The sequence below is a fragment of the Eucyclogobius newberryi genome, unplaced genomic scaffold (genome assembly GCF_026437365.1).
Source record: "Eucyclogobius newberryi isolate DKJ021-1_F unplaced genomic scaffold, fEucNew1.0.hap1 SCAF_18, whole genome shotgun sequence".
NCBI lineage: Eukaryota > Metazoa > Chordata > Actinopteri > Gobiiformes > Gobiidae > Eucyclogobius > Eucyclogobius newberryi.
This window is the reverse complement of record NW_027315812.1, coordinates 4,560,750-4,582,440: the sequence shown is the minus strand read 5'-3', so window position 1 is coordinate 4,582,440 and position 21,691 is coordinate 4,560,750. Positions and strand designations below refer to the sequence as shown.

Below are 21,691 nucleotides of genomic sequence, written 5' to 3'. Positions count from 1 at the left end.
CGTTCCCCCTGCAGCGCCCCCTGTGGTGGCAGACTGCAGTCTCTGTGGCAGCTCGTCCATGTTCGCGTGTCCGTCGTGCAATGGTCAGAGCTTCTGCGACGCCTGTGACGACCTTTACCACCGACACCCGGCACGCGCCGCCCACAAGAGGGAGCCACTCCTCCAGGCCAAAGCAGGTCAGAGCAGTGTGTCCACAGAGCCAAGACGGGGTCGTCACCATAGCAACGTTTAGATGATTGTAAGAAAAAGTACTGAGAACGTGACCAGCAGTGACGGCTTTATTTTTCTTTCATTCCATTTTCTGACACGTTTGAATGAAGCTTTATGAAATTAAACTTTCTGAATGACAGAATAAAGTTATTGTGACAAAACAGCCAGATAAAAAGTACTTTAAATTCGAAGTATTTGAACCAAAGACTAAATTTTGCTTCTAAAATGGTCACTGTTATTATGATTTAATTCATTTGAAAGGTGTTATTGGTATCAACTTATTATGGCTGAATAATCTGGACATTTCTGGCCCTCGAGCCGATGGACAATAAGAGTTTTGGTGTGTGTTTTGGTGCCAGACCCGTGCTCCATCTGTGGAATCTCGCCGGTGCACGCGCTCTGCTCCTCGTGTCACCAGAGACTGTGTCAGAACTGTGACCGCCTGTTCCACTCGCACCCGGACCGAGTGGGACACAACCGGACCCTGGCGTCTGCGGCCAAAGCCTCCAGGTGAACCACACACCAGCTGCACCGAAACGTGTTCAGGGAAGGTCATGAGACTTTAAATCCCACCTAGTATTTTATCTTATTTTAGTGTATTATAATATAATATAATATATTTTATTATTATTATTATTATTATTATTATTATTATTATTATTATTATTATTATTATTATTATTATTATTATTATTATTATTATTTAAAACATTTTTAAAAATTATTATTATTTTTTGTATTTAAATTATTTAATATATAACTTTTAGGATAATTTTGTAATTGTTTTTGATTTGACCTAAAAGAAGAGTTTGCAGTGATATTTGCTCAAATTCTCATCTTGTTTCGATACTAAGGATGTCAAAGTGTTAAAAACCAGATATTCATCAAATCTAGAATTATTAGTAGATGTTTTTAGTCACTGCTTGGTGCCCTGACTGCCCTGACCGTCCCGGTGTCTGTGCCCTGACCGTCCCGGTGTCTGTGCCCTGACCGTCCCGGTGTCTGTGCCCTGACCGTCCCGGTGTCTGTGCCCTGACCGTCTCGGTGTCTGTGTCCTGACCGTCCCGGTGTCTGTGCCCTGACCGTCCCGGTGTCTGTGCCCTGACCGTCCCGGTGTCTGTGCCCTGACCGTCTCGGTGTCTGTGTCCTGACCGTCCCGGTGTCTGTGCCCTGACCGTCTCGGTGTCTGTGCCCTGACCGTCTCGGTGTCTGTGTCCTGACCGTTCCGGTGTTTGTGTCCTGACCGTCTCGGTGTCTGTGCCCTGACCGTCTCGGTGTCTGTGCCCTGACCGTCCCGGTGTCTGTGCCCTGACCGTCTCGGTGTCTGTGTCCTGACCGTTCCGGTGTTTGTGTCCTGACCGTCTCCTGACCGTCCCGGTGTCTGTGTCCAGGCCCTCACTCTCCTCGTGGGAGTGCGGTCACTGCACGACGCTCAACGAGTTCCGGGCCGTGCTGTGCTCCACCTGCGACCGGCCCCGACTGTCCACCGGCCCCGGTCAGGACGCCCCGCCGACCACGCCCCAGTCGCCCAACGCAGGTGAGTCCGGCGAACCCACGAGCGCCGCATCGGACGCTATCGATGGAAATAAAAGGAAAATAATACGTTAAAAAAGCAGATTTCATTTAACAAAGTCCTGAATTTGCCTTGATTTAAACTTTTGTCAATCTTCTCATTAAGTGATGCACATTTTAGTTTAAAGATCACTCGTACTAGTATTGTATTCGAATATCGCAGTACTATTACACAGTTAAAGTGAAATACATTGTAAACGCAGTACTTTGTAACCGTCTGTGGCTCGTGTGATGCTTGTTCTGCTGTTTCCCGCAGAGTGGCAGTGTAAGAGCTGCACCGTGTTGAACCCGGGCAGCAGCGTGCTCTGCGAGGTGTGTGAGCGCCCCCGTCTGGCCACTCGACCTCCAGCAGCGCCGGCCAAAGCCCCGAGCGGCCCCGAGTCTCTGGCCCCGCCCGTCTCCAAGGTCCGGAACGCTCAGAGCTCTCAATAATCGTGAATAATCGTTAAATCGTGATGTTTTTTTCTCAATAATAGTTAAATCGTGATGTTTTTTTCTCTAATAGTTAAATCGTGATGTTTTTTCTCAATAATAGTTAAATCGTGATGTTTCTTCTCAATAATCGTTAAATCGTGATGTTTTTTCTCAATAATCGTTAAATCGTGATGTTTTTTCTCACAATAATCGTTAAATCGTGATGTTTTTTCTCACAATAATAGTTAAATCGTGATGTTTCTTCTCAATCGTTAAATCGTGATGTTTTTTCTCAATAATCGTTAAATTGTGATGTTTTTTCTCAATAATCGTTAAATCGTGATGTTTTTTCTCACAATAATAGTTAAATCGTGATGTTTCTTCTCAATAATCGTTAAATCGTGATGTTTTTTCTCAATAATCGTTAAATCGTGATGTTTTTTCTCACAATAATCGTTAAATCGTGATGTTTTTTCTCACAATAATAGTTAAATCGTGATGTTTTTTCTCAATAATTGTTAAATCATGATGTTTTTTCTTTCAATAATCATTAAATCGTGATGTTTTTTCTCACAATAATCATGAATAATCGTGTGTTCCTGCAGTGGACGTGTCAGTATTGCACCTTCGTTAACACCAGGCCCGGCTCGGTCTGTGCCATGTGCAGCCTCTCGTGCAAAGACACAGGGGGCGCTGTTTCCCTGCCCGTGGCCCGGCTCACCGCTCCTGCTCCTGCTCCTGCTCCCGCCGCCAGAGCCGCCCCGCCGCCCGTCGCCCTGAAGCCGACGCTCGACGCCAACGCGGAGTTCCGGCGGCAGAAGGCGCTGATGGAGGACGGACTCAACCTCGTCCACCAGATCAGGGTCAGTGGCGTTTAGTGGCGTGGTCATCGGGAGGAGTGGTCAGAACGTGGGTCAGGAAAAGAACGCACTGAACCTCAAACGTGCAGGAATATCACGCCGTTCCTTTATTTGAAGTGATTGATATCGGTCTGGATCATTTTGTGTTTCTAGTTTAATATGTTTGTCTTTTGAATTGAGACCACAATAACAACATTCTCATCCTGTAAACACTTGTAAATTGCGTGAACAGATCTGTGTCTTACTCGTTCTGGCGTGTTCCTCCACCGTGTCGTCCATGAACTTCAGACACTTTGATCTGAAACATGCAGCAAAGATATTACACCATGACATTTACAATTGGACTTTTCTTATGAGAGGATTTTATAATATACATTGTTTTGAATCCTGGTTAAATAAAGGTAAGATAAAAAAACAACAACCACATAAATAATCAATGGACGTTATCATCAGATGGTAGTTTTGCCGTCCTGTCTCCATCCATCCAGCAGGGGGCTCAACCTGTTGTCTTCTTCTCTCTTTAACCCTGTTCTCGCTCTGTTCCTCGTCACAAACTCGGCTGGAGCACGTTTAACTTCATTCACACAAAGTCCTCGCCCCTCCGAGCCTCAGAAACACTCCGTTCTGAATCTCCTCGATCTGTGATGTCATATTCTACCTGTGACGTCGCTTTATAACTCCATAAATCATCTCCAGACTCGTTTTGAGCATTTCTCACGTCATAGTCACGACCAGAACGACGGATTCCTAGTTTATTATGAACCATCATGAAAAATGCTAAATGTGTGAAATCTTCTTTTAAATTGCAAATATAATTTTAAATCTCTGAATCTGAGTGGTGTTCATTGGCCAAGCTCAGACGTCTGTGGCGGCGCAGATGGTGTAATAAACGTGCGGTGTCTGGTTCAGGAGGCGGAGAAGCGCGGCGTCAGCCCGGAGGAGGTGTCCGCCGCTCTGAGCATGTGCGGCGGCAGCACCACCAACCCCTGCGATTGGCTGAACTCGGAGCTGCCGCACCTCCTCGACGAGATCTGCGCCGTGGCCGCCTCTGTCCAGCTCACCGCCGCCAAGGATCACGGGATGTCCAAGGAGGAGGAGGAGGCGGAGGAAGAGGAGGAGGAGGCGGGGCCGAAGCTGTCCAGAGCTGAGGCCAAACAGGCATGGCTGGCCACAGGGGGCGACACGGAGGCGGCGGTGAAGCAGCTGCTGCGGGACAGGAAGAACAAGGTGAACTTTAGCTTCTGTTTGTCCTCACTTCAGGTTTAGAGCTAAAAAACTATTAAACGAGCAAAATTAAAAAAGTACAATAGAAATACCGTATTTTCCGGAGTATAAGTCGCACCAGCCAAAAAAAACATATATAAGTCGCATTTTTGGGGAGAAGACATGTCCTCTTGAAATGCAGTTTAAAATAATAACAGATGAGAGAACATGGTGAATAGGTGTACGTATGCTAACGCTAACACCTTCAGCTACATGACGTATGCTAACGCTAACACCTTCAGCTACATGACGTATGCTAACGCTAACACCTTCAGCTACATGACGTATGCTAACGCTAACACCTTCAGCTACATGACGTATGCTAACGCTAACACCTTCAGCTACATGACGTATGCTAACGCTAACACCTTCAGCTACATGACGTATGCTAACGCTAACACCTTCAGCTACATGACGTATGCTAACGCTAACACCTTCAGCTACATGACGTATGCTAACGCTAACACCTTCAGCTACATGACGTATGCTAACGCTAACACCTTCAGCTACATGACGTATGCTAACGCTAACACCTTCAGCTACATGACGTATGCTAACGCTAGCACCTTCAGCTACATGACGTATACTAACGCTAACACCTTCAGCTACATGACGTATGCTAACGCTAACACCTTCAGCTACATGATGTATGCTAACGCTAACACCTTCAGCTACATGAGGCACAGACAGAACTGTGGTAAGTGTCTGGTATGTTAATGTAACATATGAACAGTTATTCAGATAACTATAGCATAAAGAACATGCTAACAAGTTTAGCAAAGCATCAGTTTTACCCCAAATCACTAAATCCACTGAATTCTTCTTCCTCTGTGTCACTTCTAAACAACTCCACAAACTCCAGAGGAAGAGGAAGTGCAGATTCTTCTTCTGCGTCGCTTTGAGCCTAGAGCGCCCTCTTGTGGTTGTCAGTGTGAAAATAACAAATAATATCACATAAAAGTCGCTCTGGAGTATAAGTCGCACCAAAACTATGGAAAAAAAGTGTAACTTATTGTCTGGAAAATACGGTAATTGTTTGACGAGTTGACTACTAAAACAATCGCTGCATCCTGATATTATATAAAGGATTATTTAACCTTTATGAGTAAATGTATGGTTCAAAGTGTAGATATTAGGTAACGCTGGACCTTTTATAACGGGGCGTTCTCCTCCGCTCCATGTTTGCTCTGCAGTAAAGTGAGATAAGAACATGAGCAGAGCTGGTTTCCACTCCCACAGCTTGTCCTTGAGAGATAACGCAAATAAAGAGTCTCTGAGCTGGAAGGGGAGGAAAGAGAGCGTGAGAAGCAGGAGGAGGAGGAAGAGGAGGAGGAGAAGCAGGAGGAAGAGGAGGAGAAGCAGGGGGAGGAGGAGGAGAAGCAGGAGGAGGAGGAAGAGGAGGAGAAGCAGGAGGAGGAGGAGAAGCAGGGGGAGGAAGAGGAGGAGGAAGAGGAGGAGAAGCAGGGGGAGGAAGAGGAGGAGGAAGAGGAGGAGAAGCAGGGGGAGAAAGAGGAGGAGGAAGAGGAGGAGAAGCAGGGGGAGAAAGAGGAGGAGGAAGAGGAGGAGAAGCAGGGGGAGGAAGAGGAGGAGGAAGAGGAGGAGAAGCAGGGGGAGGAAGAGGAGGAGGAAGAGGAGGAGAAGCAGGGGGAGAAAGAGGAGGAGGAAGAGGAGGAGAAGCAGGGGGAGAAAGAGGAGGAGGAAGAGGAAGTGTTCAAAATACTGAAGCAGACGCACAAAGTCCCCTCTAGGCCTGAAACACCATCTGAATTTAAAATCAACATTGGCCCTGGTCCTGGACTGGTTCTGGCTCCAGGTCTGAGGTCTAAAGTCTGAGGCCTAAAGCCTGAGGTCTAAAGTCTGAGGTCTAAAGTCTGAGGTCTAAAGCCTGAGGTCTAAAGCCTGAGGTCTAAAGCCTGAGGTCTAAAGTCTGAGGTCTAAAGTCTGAGGCCTAAAGCCTGAGGCCTAAAGCCTGAGGCCTAAAGCCTGAGGCCTAAAGCCTGAGGTCTGAGGTCTGAGGTCTAAAGTCTGAGGTCTAAAGTCTGAGGTCTAAAGTCTGAGGTCTAAAGTCTGAGGTCTAAAGTCTGAGGTCTAAAGCCTGAGGTCTAAAGCCTGAGGTCTAAAGTCTGAGGCCTAAAGCCTGAGGCCTAAAGCCTGAGGTCTGAGGTCTAAAGTCTGAGGTCTAAAGCCTGAGGCCTAAAGCCTGAGGTCTAAAGTCTGAGGTCTAAAGCCTGAGGTCTAAAGCCTGAGGCCTAAAGCCTGAGGCCTAAAGCCTGAGGCCTAAAGCCTGAGGCCTAAAGCCTGAGGCCTAAAGTCTGAGGTCTAAAGTCTGAGGTCTAAAGCCTGAGGTCTAAAGCCTGAGGCCTAAAGCCTGAGGCCTAAAGCCTGAGGCCTAAAGTCTGAGGTCTAAAGCCTGAGGCCTAAAGCCTGAGGCCTAAAGCCTGAGGTCTAAAGCCTGAGGCCTAAAGCCTGAGGTCTAAAGTCTGAGGTCTAAAGTCTGAGGCCTAAAGTCTGAGGCCTAAAGCCTGAGGTCTAAAGCCTGAGGCCTAAAGCCTGAGGCCTAAAGTCTGACGGCCTAAAGTCTGAGGGCCTAAAGTCTGAGGGAGGGTCTAAGGTCAGAGGTCTGAGGTCTGAGGGTCTAAGGTCAGAGGTCTAGGGTCAGAGGTCTAGGGTCAGAGGTCAGAGGTCTAAAGTCTGAGGGTCAGAGGTCAGAGGTCTGCTGCCTGGATACCACAAAATCTGCATTCAACAGTTTAATTTAGTTTAGTTTTATTTTGATGTATTAATTAATATATATATTTGAATGATTTATATTAAAATGTATGTATTTTTTATCTTATGTATTTATTTGAATTTAATGTGTTAATGTGTTGATTAAATGTTTCTCTGTTAAATTCCATACGACACATGTCACTAAAATGTACTGAACATTATTATATTTAAGATTTGACTCGAAAGACGTTTATAATGTCACTTCCTGGTTGGACATGAGCTGCAGCTGTTACCTGGCAACCAAACTGTAAACAAGGCCCAAAACCCCATGTAAATTATGATTTGACGAATAATAACGGCTTTATTTAGTTTTGATCATCATTTAAAAGTATAAAAACCCGTGGTGTCTTCACATTTTCACCGGTTCCAGATGCGAGAGCTGCAGTCGCTGGGCTTCCGGGACGTGTCGCGGTGCGAGGAGGCGCTGCGCCAGAGCGGGGGCGAGCTCCGGGGGGCGCTGTCCCTGCTGCAGCGCCCCCTTCTGGAGCCGTACCACCAGCGCATATGGACCGCGCTGCCCGAGCCGCCCATCGACCCCAGAGACCCGGACAAACAGGTTCGAAAGGCGGCAGGGACGGGGGTGCTTTAAAGTCCCTGCCTGTCATGTGTGGAAGTGGTTTGTACGTTCGGACAGTAGGGGGTGCTGTTTGTTCCGAGCGGCTCTGAAACGTGGTAAAAGAGGCGGGTTTTACACCGTTAAGAGCTCTAATAATGACTGAAATAAAACCTGTGAACGGTCAAAGCTCATTTAAAAATATTAGAGCTCGTTCAGCTGCGACACACGATGTTTAACTCATTACTTATTTGATTTAGTCACTTGTTTTTGTGGAGCTGTGTTCGTTCGAAGGCGAATGACCCTCTGAAAACACATGGTGGCATTTATTTTATTGATATAAGGCGCAGGAAATAGGAACAAATGTTAAATTTAGAGAAATCAAACGTCTTTCTGTATTTTACTCATAAGAAGAATGTGTCGTGTCATGTTTTCAAATGAAATTAAGGCATTTTATGTGTGAAATTGCCAGATTTGCACTTTTTTGTGACATTTTAAGTTTGAAAAATGGGCAGGTTTAAATTGACTAAATACAAAGTGTACTTAAACTAGATCTTACAGAAAATGGGTGTAAATATGTAAGTTAAGAGTTAAAATGGCACAAAACACTCTACCAGTTCTCCGAACATTAAAAATGATCAAATGGTAATATAATAAAAACCCTAAAACGGTAAATAAACAATCTAAAATAATAAAATAGTGCAAAAAAAAAAAAGAGCATTCCAGAGTTTAGGGACGTTCAAATCTACCTCCAAGCCTGATTTATGCTTTAAGTCTAAAAAATGAGGCTAAATTTGATCTAGTTTGAGATTTATTTCACGGTCGAGACATTTAAACCTGCTCTGTCCATTTTTCACATTTAAATGTCCCAAAATACGTGACAGTTTGGCCGTTTTTACACATGATTTCTGTGTCTTTCCGCAGAGGAGCTGCCGCCGGCTCCTGGCGCTGTACGATCTGCCCAGCTGGGGGCGCTGTGAGCTGGTGCTGGCGCTGCTACAGGAGCCGGGCGCCAACTACAACCTGGAGGACGTGATCCAGGCCGTGAAGGAGTCTCCGGACCGAGAGTTCATCAAGCGCCTGCTCCAGCACGAGTGCAGGGTCTGCTTCAGCAACTTCCCCCTCAACAAGGTCAGGGGGCGGGGCAGGGGGAGGGGCACAAGGTCAGGGGGCGGGGCATGAGGTCAGGGGGCGGGGCACGAGGTCAGGGGGCGGGGCACGAGGTCAGGGGGAGGGGCACGAGGTCAGGGGGAGGGGCTTATCTTATCTTATGGTCAGGGGAGGGGCACAAGGTCAGGGGGAGGGCACAAGGTCAGGGGGAGGGGCTTATCTTATGATCAGGGGGAGGGGCACAAGGTCAGGGGGAGGGGCTTATCTTATCTTATGGTCAGGGGGGAGGGGCACAAGGTCAGGGGGAGGGGCACAAGGTCAGGGGGGAGGGGCACAAGGTCAGGGGGAGGGGCACAAGGTCAGGGGGGAGGGGCACAAGGTCAGGGGGATGGGCATCTGAAGCATTAGCAGGTCCTCAACAAGGTCAGGGGCTCAGATGCTTCCATGTGGTCAAAGAACATCTGATGTGTTATAATTTATCTTCTGACCCGTCCTCTTCTTCCTCTCCTGACCCGTCCTCTACCCGTCCTTTTCTGACCCGTCCTCTCCTGACCCGTCTTCTCCTGACCCGTCCTCTCCTGACCCGTCCTCTACTCGTCCTTTTCTGACCCGTCCTCTTCTGACCCGTCCTCTCCTGACCCGTCCCCTTCTCGTCCTTTCCTGACCCGTCCCCTTCTCGTCCTTTCTTGACCCGTCCTCATCTGACCTGTCCTCTCCTGACCCGTCCCCTTCTTGTCCTCTTCGAACCCGTCGTCTCCTGACCCGTCGTCTCCTGACCCGTCCTCTTTTGACCCGTCCTCTTTTGACCTGTCCTCTTCTGACCCGTCCTCTCCTGACCCGTCCTCTCCTGACCCGTCGTCTCCTGACCCGTCCTCTTTTGACCCGTCCTCTTTTGACCTGTCCTCTTCTGACCCGTCCTCTCCTGACCCGTCCTCTCCTGACCCGTCCTCTCCTGACCCGTCGTCTCCTGACCCGTCCTCTTTTGACCCGTCCTCTTTTGACCTGTCCTCTTCTGACCCGTCCTCTCCTGACCCGTCCTCGTTTGACCCGTCCTCTTCTGACCCGTCCTCTTCTCGTGCTCTTCTGACCCGTCCTCTTCTGACCCGTCGTCTCCTGACCCGTCCTCTTCTGACCGGTCCAGATGCGCTCCCTGACCTCATGTCAGTGCTCTCTTTGCCTGGAGTGTTTTGAGAGTCACTTCACCATCTCAGTGACAGAGAAACACATCCGGGACATGGTGTGTCCGGCCTGTGACGAGCCGGACATCAACGACCCCGAGCAGCTCGACAACTACTTCTCCACACTCGACATCCAGGTAAGACCGCCTCCTGCTGCTCCTGCTCCTCCTGCTCTGCCTCCTGCTGCTGCTCCTCCTGCTGCTCCTCCTGCTTCTCTTCCTCCTCCTGGTGCTCCTCCTCCTGGTGCTCCTCCTCCTCCTCCTCCGCCTCTTGCTCCTCCTCCGCCGCCTCTTGCTCCTCCTCCTGCTCCGCCTCTTGCTCCTCCGCCTCTTGCCCCTCCGCCTCTTGCTCCTCCGCCTATTGCTCCTCCGCTTCTTGCTCCTCCTCCGCCTCTTACTCCTCCGAATCCTCCTCCGCCTGCTCCTTCTGCGCCTCCTCCTGCTTCCCCTGATCCTGCTCCTCCTCCTCTTGTTCCTCCTGTTCCTCTGCCTGCTCCTCCTCTGCCTCCTCCTCCTCTACCTGCTCCTCCTCTTGTTCCTCCTCCTTCTCTGCCTGCTTCTCCTGCTCCTCCTCTTGCTCTTGCTCCTCCTCGGTGAGTATGTTGCCATTTTTATTCTCAGTTTCAGCTCATTAAGACTCGTTAAGCCTGAGTCTGTGAGGATATTAATTGGTTCAACCGATAATCGTGGTTGTTGTTGTTGTTGTTGTTTTCCTGCTCCGTTCATCTCACGATCACAAAGTCGAGCTCTTCCCCGTCGTTACGCGTCGTGTTTTTAACGTGGCGTCGCTGTCTGTGTTGCAGCTGAGGAACTGCCTGAGCACTGACGTGTACAACCTGTTCCACCGAAAGCTGACGGAGCACACGCTGATGAAGGACCCCAAGTTCCTCTGGTGCAGCCACGTGAGTCCTGACCGCTCCTGACCGATCCTGACCACTCGCTTCCATCTGACCGAGTAGCGTATGTTCGTGTAAACCTCCTCACGAGCCACTTCTGGTTTAAGTCGTAGATAAATTCCCGTGTCCGACCGAGCTTGACTTTAAGGTGAGTTATACCGGTCATGACCTTGTATCTGAGGGGGCGGGGCCTCTTGACCTTGTATCTGAGGGGGCGGGGCCTCTTGACCTTGTATCTGAGGGGGCGGGGCCTCTTCACGCAAGATGTTGGACTGTTCTTACTCTTCTGCCAAATATGTATTCATTACTCATTATGGACACGTTTATATAGAAGTACCGTATTTTCTGGAGTCGCACCAGCCAAAAAATGCATAATAGAGAAGAAAAAAACATGTACAAGTCCTACTGGAGTACAAGTCCTACTGGAGTACAAGTCCTACTGGAGTACAAGTCCTACTGGAGTACAAGTGGCACAGGAGTACAAGTGGCACAGGAGTACAAGTGGCACAGGAGTACAAGTGGCACAGGAGTACAAGTGGCACAGGAGTACAAGTGGCACAGGAGTACAAGTGGCACAGGAGTACAAGTGGCACAGGAGTATAAGTGGCACAGGAGTATAAGTGGCAGTATAAGTATAAGTCACACTGGAGTATAAGTCGCATTTTTTGGGGAAATGTATTTGATAAAATCCAAGACCAAGAACAGACATGTCCTCTTGAAATGCAGTTTAAACTAATAACAGATGAGAGAACATGGTGAACAGGTGGACGTATGCTAACGCTAACACCTTCAACTACATGACGTATGCTAACGCTAACACCTTCAGCTACATGACGTATGCTAACGCTAACACCTTCAGCTACATGACGTATGCTAACACCTTCAGCTACATGACGTATGCTAACACCTTCAGCTACATGACGTATGCTAACGCTAACACCTTCAGCTACATGACGTATGCTAATGCTAACACCTTCAGCTACATGACGTATGCTAACGCTAACACCTTCAGCTACATGACGTATACTAACGCTTAAACCTTCAGCTACATGACGTATGCTAACGTAACACCTTCAGCTACATGACGTATGCTAACGTAACACCTTCAGCTACATGACGTATGCTAACGCTAACACCTTCAGCTACATGACGTATGCTAACGCTAACACCTTCAGCTACATGACGTATGCTAACGCTAACACCTTCAGCTACATGACGTATGCTAACGCTAACACCTTCAGCTACATGACGTATGCTAACGCTAACACCTTCAGCTACATGAAGTATGCTAACGCTAACACCTTCAGCTACATGAAGTATGCTAACCCTAACACCTTCAGCTACATGACGTATGCTAACGCTAACACCTTCAGCTACATGACGTATGCTAACGCTAACACCTTCAGCTACATGACGTATGCTAACGCTAACACCTTCAGCTACATGACGTATGCTAACGCTAACACCTTCAGCTACATGACGTATGCTAATGCTAACACCTTCAGCTACATGAGGCACAGACAGAACTGTGGTAAGTGTCTGGTATGTTAACGTAACATATGAACAGTTATTCAGATAACTATAGCATAAAGAACATGCTAACAAGTTTAGCAAAGCATCAGTTTTACCCCAAATCACTAAATCCACTGAATTCTTCTTCCTCTGTGTCACTTCTAAACAACTCCACAAACTCCAGAGGAAGAGGAAGTGCAGATTCTTCTTCTGCGTCGCTTAGAGCCTAGAGCGCCCTCTTGTGGTTGTCAGTGTGAAAATAACAAATAATATCACATATAAGTCGCTCTGGAGTATAAGTCGCAGCCCGGCCACAACTATGAAAAAGGTGCGACTTATAGTCTGGAGAATACGGTTCTTTCTGTTCAACACTGAAGTAAACGTCTGGATGAAGAGAACACTTACTCTCGACTCGAGAGAGGAGCGTCTGTTGTACTCAAAGATTCTGGTCTGGAGGCGTGGCTCATAATCGTCTGACGGTTTAGAGTGTCGAGTCCTCCCGTCGCCGCGTCGACCATAAATCACCTGTCAATCACCGTCAATCACCTGTCAAACCGTCTCGTCCCTTTTGTCCTCCTCCAGTGCACGTCCGGCTTCATCAACGACGTGGACCAGCTCAAGGTCACGTGTCCCGCCTGCCACAAGAGCTTCTGCTGCAAGTGCAAGAAACCTGTGAGTGTCAGTGGTCAGATGTTTGTCCTGTGAGTGTCAGTGGTCAGACGTGTGTCCTGTGAGTGTCAGTGGTCAGATGTTTGTCCTGTGAGTGTCAGTGGTCAGATGTTTGTCCTGTGAGTGTCAGTGGTCAGATGTTTGTCCTGTGAGTGTCAGTGGTCAGATGTGTGTCCTGTGAGTGTCAGTGGTCAGATGTTTGTCCTGTGAGTGTCAGTGGTCAGATGTTTGTCCTGTGAGTGTCAGTGGTCAGATGTTTGTCCTGTGAGTGTCAGTGGTCAGATGTTTGTCCTGTGAGTGTCAGTGGTCAGATGTGTGTCCTGTGAGTGTCAGTGGTCAGATGTTTGTCCTGTGAGTGTCAGTGGTCAGATGTTTGTCCTGTGAGTGTCAGTGGTCAGATGTTTGTCCTGTGAGTGTCAGTGGTCAGATGTGTGTCCTGTGAGTGTCAGTGGTCAGATGTTTGTCCTGTGAGTGTCAGTGGTCAGATGTTTGTCCTGTGAGTGTCAGTGGTCAGATGTTTGTCCTGTGAGTGTCAGTGGTCAGATGTTTGTCCTGTGAGTGTCAGTGGTCAGATGTGTGTCCTGTGAGTGTCAGTGGTCAGATGTTTGTCCTGTGAGTGTCAGTGGTCAGATGTTTGTCCTGTGAGTGTCAGTGGTCAGATGTTTGTCCTGTGAGTGTCAGTGGTCAGATGTTTGTCCTGTGAGTGTCAGTGGTCAGATGTGTGTCCTGTGAGTGTCAGTGGTCAGACGTGTGTCCTGTGAGTGTCAGTGGTCAGATGTTTGTCCTGTGAGTGTCAGTGGTCAGATGTTTGTCCTGTGAGTGTCAGTGGTCAGACGTGTGTCCTGTGAGTGTCAGTGGTCAGACGTGTGTCCTGTGAGTGTCAGTGGTCAGATGTTTGTCCTGTGAGTGTCAGTGGTCAGATGTTTGTCCTGTGAGTGTCAGTGGTCAGATGTGTGTCCTGTGAGTGTCAGTGGTCAGATGTGTGTCCTGTGAGTGTCAGTGGTCAGATGTTTGTCCTGTGAGTGTCAGTGGTCAGATGTTTGTCCTGTGAGTGTCAGTGGTCAGATGTGTGTCTGTTGTGTCAGTGGTCAGATGTGTGTCCTGTGAGTGTCAGTGGTCAGATGTGTGTCCTGTGAGTGTCAGTGGTCAGATGTGTCAGTGGTCAGATGTGTGTCCTGTGAGTGTCAGTGGTCAGATGTGTGTCTGTTGTGTCAGTGGTCAGATGTGTGTCTGTTGTGTCAGTGGTCAGATGTGTGTCTGTTGTGTCAGTGGTCAGATGTGTGTCCTGTGAGTGTCAGTGGTCAGATGTGTCAGTGGTCAGATGTGTGTCCTGTGAGTGTCAGTGGTCAGATGTGTGTCTGTTGTGTCAGTGGTCAGATGTGTGTCTGTTGTGTCAGTGGTCAGATGTGTCAGTGGTCAGATGTGTGTCCTGTGAGTGTCAGTGGTCAGATGTGTGTCCTGTGAGTGTCAGTGGTCAGATGTGTGTCTGTCGTGTCAGTGGGAGCCGCAGCATCAGGACGTGACGTGTGAACAGTTCCAGAGGTGGAAGCGGGACAACGACCCTGAGTACCAGAGGCAGGGCCTGGCCGGGTACTTACGGGACAACGGCATCAGTCAGTACTTCTACACGCTTAAACATGCAGTTATGTGTTGTTTACCGCTGTAATGTTGCTGTTTACCGCTGTAATGTTGTTGTTTACCGCTGTAATGTTGTTGTTTACCGCTGTAATGTTGTTGTTGTTGTCTGTGCTCCTCCAGCGTGTCCAAACTGCAGGTTCCAGTACGCTCTGGCCAAAGGCGGCTGCATGCACTTCACCTGCTCCCAGTGTCGCTATGAGTTCTGCAGCGGCTGCAACAACCCCTTCCACAAGGTCATCTGCTCCTCTCTGCTCCTCTCTGCTCCTCTCTGCTCCTCCTCTTCTCGTCATCATCTCCTCCTCCTCTATACCTCTTCCTCCTCTCCTCACCTCCCCCTCCTCCTCCTCCTCCTCCTCTTCCTCTTCTTGCAGACGGCCTGTAGAACCTCCTCTTCTCCACCTCCTCTTCATCTCCTCCTCCTCTTCACCTCCTCCTCCTCTTCTTGTACACGGCCTGTAGAACCTCCTTCACCACCTCCTCCTCTTCACCTCCTCCTCCTCACCTCCTCCTCACCTCGGCCTGTAGAACCTCCTCTTCACCTCTTCATCACCACCTCCTCTTCATCTCCTCCTTCTCTTCACCTCCTCCTCCTCTTCTTGTAGACGGCCTGTAGAACCTCCTCTTCACCACCTCCTCCTCTTCACCTCCTCCTCCTCACCTCCTCCTCACCTCCTCTTCTTGCAGACGGCCTGTAGGACAGCGGTGTGCCACCTCAATAGTCTCCATGCTCATCACCCTCGTGACTGTCTCTACTCCTGTCTCCTCCACCTCCTCCTCTTCACCTCTTCATCACCACCTCCTCTTCATCTCCTCCTCCTCTTCACCTCCTCCTCCTCTTCTTGTAGACGGCCTGTAGAACCTCCTCTTCACCACCTCCTCCTCTTCACCTCCTCCTCCTCACCTCCTCCTCACCTCCTCTTCTTGCAGACGGCCTGTAGGACAGCGGTGTGCCACCTCAATAGTCTCCATGCTCATCACCCTCGTGACTGTCTCTACTCCTGTCTCCTCCACCTCCTCCTCTTCACCTCTTCACCTCCTCCTCTTCTTGCAGACGGCCTGTAGGACAGCGGTGTGCCACCTCAATAGTCTCCATGCTCATCACCCTCGTGACTGTCTCTTCTACCTGAGGGACTGGGAACCTCCGCGGCTCCAGGAACTGCTCCAGGTTCATGAGACAAACCATCACTAAAGTGCTGCTGAATCCTGAAGGAAGAATAATGCTAATGCTAATGCTAATATTATTACTTTAGAAGTCCAGGAAAGCCTCTGTCCTGAAAGTATCAAACATTAGATCTAAGTCCACTTTAGTGTCTACTTTTTGTGTCCTTGTGTTTGACAATGAAAGTTTCACTGTTGTGTCGTCATAGTAACGATCATGAATGAGTATTAATAGTAACATTAAGTCTATAAACACAGACACGCCCAAACCAGTCTGAGAATCAAACCTTTTGTCTTGTTCTGCAGAGGAACAATGTGGCCTTCAACACCGAGCCGCCCAATGAGAATGCAGCCGGTAACACTCACACTTACACTCTGCAGCAGCCGGTAACACTCACACTTACACTCTGCAGCAGCCGGTAAAACTCACACTTACTCTGCAGCAGCCGGTAACACTCACACTTACACTCTGCAGCAGCCGGTAAAACTCACACTTACACTCTGCAGCAGCCGGTAAAACTCACACTTACACTCTGCAGCAGCCGGTAACACTCACACTTACACTCTGCAGCAGCCGGTAACACTCACACTTACACTCTGCAGCAGCCGGTAAAACTCACACTTACTCTGCAGCAGCCGGTAACACTCACACTTACACTCTGCAGCAGCCGGTAAAACTCACACTTACACTCTGCAGCAGCCGGTAAAACTCACACTTACACTCTGCAGCAGCCGGTAAAACTCACACTTACACTCTGCAGCAGCCGGTAACACTCACACTTACACTCTGCAGCAGCCGGTAAAACTCACACTTACACTCTGCAGCAGCCGGTAACACTCACACTTACACTCTGCAGCAGCCGGTAAAACTCACACTTACTCTGCAGCAGCCGGTAAAACTCACACTTACACTCTGCAGCAGCCGGTAACACTCACACTTACATTCTGCAGCAGCCGGTAAAACTCACACTTACACTCTGCAGCAGCCGGTAACACTCACACTTACACTCTGCAGCAGCCGGTAAAACTCACACTTACACTCTGCAGCAGCCGGTAAAACTCACACTTACACTCTGCAGCAGCCGGTAAAACTCACACTTACACTCTGCAGCAGCCGGTAAAACTCACACTTACTCTGCAGCAGCCGGTAAAACTCACACTTACACTCTGCAGCAGCCGGTAACACTCACACTTACATTCTGCAGCAGCCGGTAAAACTCACACTTACACTCTGCAGCAGCCGGTAAAACTCACACTTACACTCTGCAGCAGCCGGTAAAACTCACACTTACACTCTGCAGCAGCCGGTAAAACTCACACTTACACTCTGCAGCAGCCGGTAAAACTCACACTTACTCTGCAGCAGCCGGTAAAACTCACACTTACACTCTGCAGCAGCCGGTAACACTCACACTTACACTCTGCAGCAGCCGGTAACACTCACACTTACATTCTGCAGCAGCCGGTAAAACTCACACTTACACTCTGCAGCAGCCGGTAAAACTCACACTTACACTCTGCAGCAGCCGGTAAAACTCACACTTACACTCTGCAGCAGCCGGTAAAACTCACACTTACACTCTGCAGCAGCCGGTAAAACTCACACTTACACTCTGCAGCAGCCGGTAAAACTCACACTTACTCTGCAGCAGCCGGTAAAACTCACACTTACACTCTGCAGCAGCCGGTAACACTCACACTTACATTCTGCAGCAGCCGGTAAAACTCACACTTACTCTGCAGCAGCCGGTAAAACTCACACTTACACTCTGCAGCAGCCGGTAAAACTCACACTTACACTCTGCAGCAGCCGGTAAAACTCACACTTACTCTGCAGCAGCCGGTAAAACTCACACTTACACTCTGCAGCAGCCGGTAAAACTCACACTTACACTCTGCAGCAGCCGGTAAAACTCACACTTACACTCTGCAGCAGCCGGTAAAACTCACACTTACACTCTGCAGCAGCCGGTAACACTCACACTTACACTCTGCAGCAGCCGGTAAAACTCACTGTGTGTCTGTGTGTGCAGCTCTTTGTGGAGTGATGGAGCAGAAGGACAATGGTCAGCACCTGGACCTGCCGTGTGGAGGAGAAACCAGCCCGGGTCAGGCCGGACTCTGCGAGTGAGTTCAGAGAGTGACCACTGTGTACAATCTGTCTGTGAATGACCAAACGTGTTAACCTGGTCCCAGTGGAGTGGGTCCTGGCACCAGCAGGAGGCCAGTCCGTGTTTAGTCCTGACTCTGGCACCAGCAGGAGGCCGGTCCATGTTTAGTCCTGACTCTGGCACCAGCAGGAGGCCGGTCCATGTTTAGTCCTGACTCTGGCACCAGCAGGAGGCCAGTCCGTGTTTAGTCCTGACTCTGGCACCAGCAGGAGGCCGGTCCATGTTTAGTCCTGACTCTGGCACCAGCAGGAGGCCGGTCCATGTTTAGTCCTGACTCTGGCACCAGCAGGAGGCCGGTCCATGTTTAGTCCTGACTCTGGCACCAGCAGGAGGCCGGTCCATGTTTAGTCCTGACTCTGGCACCAGCAGGAGGCCAGTCCGTGTTTAGTCCTGACTCTGGCACCAGCAGGAGGCCGGTCCATGTTTAGTCCTGACTCTGGCACCAGCAGGAGGCCGGTCCATGTTTAGTCCTGACTCTGGCACCAGCAGGAGGCCGGTCCATGTTTAGTCCTGACTCTGGCACCAGCAGGAGGCCGGTCCATGTTTAGTCCTGACTCTGGACACCAGCAGGAGGCCGGTCCATGTTTAGTCCTGACTCTGGCACCAGCAGGAGGCCGGTCCATGTTTAGTCCTGACTCTGGCACCAGCAGGAGGCTGGTCTATGTTTAGTCCTGACTCTGGCACCAGCAGGAGGCCGCTCCATGTTTAGTCCTGACTCTGGCACCAGCAGGAGGCCGGTCCATGTTTAGTCCTGACTCTGGCACCAGCAGGAGGCCGGTCCATGTTCAGGCCTGACTCTGGCACCAGCAGGAGGCCGGTCCATGTTCAGGCCTGCTCCTGACTGCCCCCTGTGTGTCGCAGGAAGCACTACCGCGAGTACCTGGTGAGCCTCATTAACATGCACTCTCTGGACCCGGCCGTCCTGTACGACCCTCAGGAGCTGCTCGTGACCTGTCAGAGGTACCAAGTCCAAGTGCAGCGGCTGGACAACGAGCACGACGACAACTACAACGCACGGCTGCTCAAGGTACCGGCTTTAGAGCGGCTTTAGAGCGGCTTTAGAGCGGCTTTAGACGGGCTTTAGAGTGGCTTTAGACGGGCTCTAGGGCGGCTTTAGACAGGCTTTAGAGTGGCTTTAGAGCGGCTTTAGAGTGGCTTTAGAGCGGCTTTAGACGGGCTTTAGAGCGGCTTTAGAGTGGCTTTAGACGGGCTCTAGGGCGGCTTTAGAGCGGCTTTAGAGTGGCTTTAGAGCGGCTTTAGAGTGGCTTTAGAGCGGCTTTAGAGCGGCTTTAGACGGGCTTTAGAGCGGCTTTAGAGTGGCTTTAGACGGGCTCTAGGGCGGCTTTAGAGCGGCTTTAGAGTGGCTTTAGAGCGGCTTTAGAGCGGCTTTAGACGGGCTTTAGAGCGGCTTTAGAGTGGCTTTAGACGGGCTCTAGGGCGGCTTTTTAGCGGCTTTAGACGGGCTTTAGAGCGGTTTTAGACAGGCTTTAGAGCGGCTTTAGACAGGCTTTAGAGTGGCTTTAAAACGGCTTTAGAGTGGCTTTTTAGCGGCTTTAGAGCGATTTTAGAGTGGCTTTAGACCGGCTTTAGACCGGCTTCAGACCGAGACGAGCTTTAGAGCGGTTTTAGACCTGGTTTAGTCATTAAGTCTACTGAACAGACTCTTCTTCAGTCTTATGATGATGATGTTTCTCCTGTTGCAGAAGCTCAGGGAACTTCCTCTTGGAGACAAAGTTCCTCGAAACCAGTGAAATCCACAGAACGTCTTCAGAGCGTCGAACTTTAATATTCACCTTATTCTAGAGGTCCATCTGAGTGCACCATCTGACCTCTGACCTCATCTGACCTCATCCTTCTGGTCGTATTCCAGAGGTCCATTTGAGCGGCCGTGACCTCCAGAGAGAGAGTTCTACACGGACTAAAGGGAATCAGAATGCACATTTTATACAAATCAATCAAATTTAGATCATTTTTAGACCTTTGAAGCGTCGTTACTGCAGCAACGTCGTTACCATTGAAGCAGTGGGCGGGGCAGAAGCAGTGGGCGGGGCAGAAGCAGTGGGCGGAGCAGAAGCAGTGGGCGGAGCAGAAGCAGTTGAATATGAAGTATGTGAACGTTGAAGGAATTTCTCAGTGTTTTATTTACACACGATTTACAGAAGCAGATACTAAATACTACATGATCTTTGTAATTTTCAAATGGTGTATTTTTCTGGGTCTAAATCTTGGAGTCAAAACGGTGGTGGAAAAGTTTACATTTGTATTTTCAAGATAAATCTGAAAAATGATCTAGATTTTTTTTGAGGATTAAAGTCTGACATTTGAACGTTGTCTCTGCTTCATTCTTCACACATTTGTTTACGCGTTCATCTCGTGTTTGACTTTTGGTTCAGTCCAAGTCGGGTTCAAAAGTGTCACATTTGAAACATTTACAACAATAAAACATGTGAAATATTGATCTACGTTTGTGGTCTGATTTAATGTGTAAAATGTTATTGTGTTCAGAGTTCAACTGTGGCAGATCTGACACATTTGGTTTACTTTTTGTACTTTTTATCAAATTGCTTCACAGATGTTGGCAAAAGTTATTAATATTTAGGCTTTTGTACGTGACGACTGAAGTGTAAATAAATAAAGACCAATACAACAAAAAAACAGCTAAAAGTACTTTAAAAAGTCAATAATAAAACATTCTAATTGTTTGTTTTTGTTTAGTTTGTTCGCTTTTTCTGACCTTTTTGTACAATTAATTTCTCTTAATTCAGTCCATTACAGATGAATATAGTTTAATTTATTATACTTATTATTCCTTATAGCACGTTTTTGTCCACGTTTGTGTTTTAAATGCAGTTAGACTTGTAGTAGGACGTGATTTGTCTCGGTGTTGACGTCACAGCTACGCCTTTGTTTACGTTTGCGACCGGAGCCAAGATGGCCGCCAGTGGCACAAGTCACGTGACCGGGGTTAACGTAATAAGACTTAATGTTCTTTTTTTTTATTTGTTCAAAGTCTTTGGTGTGGATCGTCACTATCGTAATCCGATACTTAACTGTTCATTTTTATGACTTTTATATGTTATTTCTTCACGTTATCTGCGCTAAATGGAGCAAACATCACGTGACATTTACTTCCGGGACAACAAACATCACGTGAGGCTTACTTCCGGGACCGTGGACGGAAACAGAACATTTACAAATATGTAAATCTCCTCAAATAAAGAATAAACTAAACTTGATCACACATTTTTGCTTCCGTCCTCTTCTGCACACGCTCCTCTGTATTCTCTGATTTAAAAACGTGTAAATATTGATTATATTTATTTGATTATATTGTATTTTGTGATTTTTTAAATTTATTTTGTATTATTCCAGGGCAAATGTTTGTTATTGGGTCGATCCTGGAGCTCAGCTCACTGTACTAAATTAAAATACACTGCTTTAGACTGTTACCATAGCAACAGCAGTGTGAGTTCACGGGGGGCGGGGCTTAATGACGTTCATGTATTTTAAAGAGCTTCTTGCGTTTCAAATATTTTAAAAATGTGACAACGAAAACTAGATCCAGACTAAAGCAACCGTTTCATAGGAACAGAATATGAAAGATCCTGGTGGTTTAGGGCTAAACCAGGACTAAACCAGGTCTAAATCAAGACTGAACCAGGACTAAACCAGGACTAAATCAAGACTAAACCAGGACTAAACCAGGACTAAATCAAGAC

At 48.5% G+C, this 21,691-nt stretch overlaps 1 protein-coding gene across 1 annotated transcript; it reads left to right on the top strand.

The window, feature by feature from the left end:
* Positions 1-12: 12 nt before the first annotated feature.
* On the top strand, positions 13-20,380 carry LOC140364310 (E3 ubiquitin-protein ligase RNF31-like). The gene is made up of 18 exons (XM_072450408.1): positions 13-176; positions 570-720; positions 1,602-1,747; positions 2,039-2,187; positions 2,802-3,059; positions 3,966-4,283; positions 7,459-7,644; positions 8,566-8,772; positions 9,893-10,066; positions 10,732-10,830; positions 12,919-13,008; positions 14,504-14,618; positions 14,764-14,876; positions 15,695-15,808; positions 16,108-16,156; positions 17,835-17,928; positions 18,834-18,999; positions 19,676-20,380. Exons 1-18 carry the CDS (start codon positions 59-61, stop codon positions 19,721-19,723), a joined length of 2,595 nt encoding a protein of 864 aa, XP_072306509.1. The 5' UTR covers positions 13-58; the 3' UTR covers positions 19,724-20,380.
* The last annotated feature ends 1,311 nt before the right edge of the window (positions 20,381-21,691 follow it).

Bases quoted from the DNA above. Each gene is read 5' to 3' on its own strand.
- LOC140364310 (XM_072450408.1), top strand. From the start codon at position 59: ATGTTCGCGTGTCCGTCGTGCAATGGTCAGAGCTTCTGCGACGCCTGT. The intron at 2,188-2,801 runs GTCCGGAACGCT...GTGTTCCTGCAG, and splicing joins TGGCCCCGCCCGTCTCCAAG to TGGACGTGTCAGTATTGCAC. The intron at 3,060-3,965 runs GTCAGTGGCGTT...TGTCTGGTTCAG, and splicing joins ACCTCGTCCACCAGATCAGG to GAGGCGGAGAAGCGCGGCGT.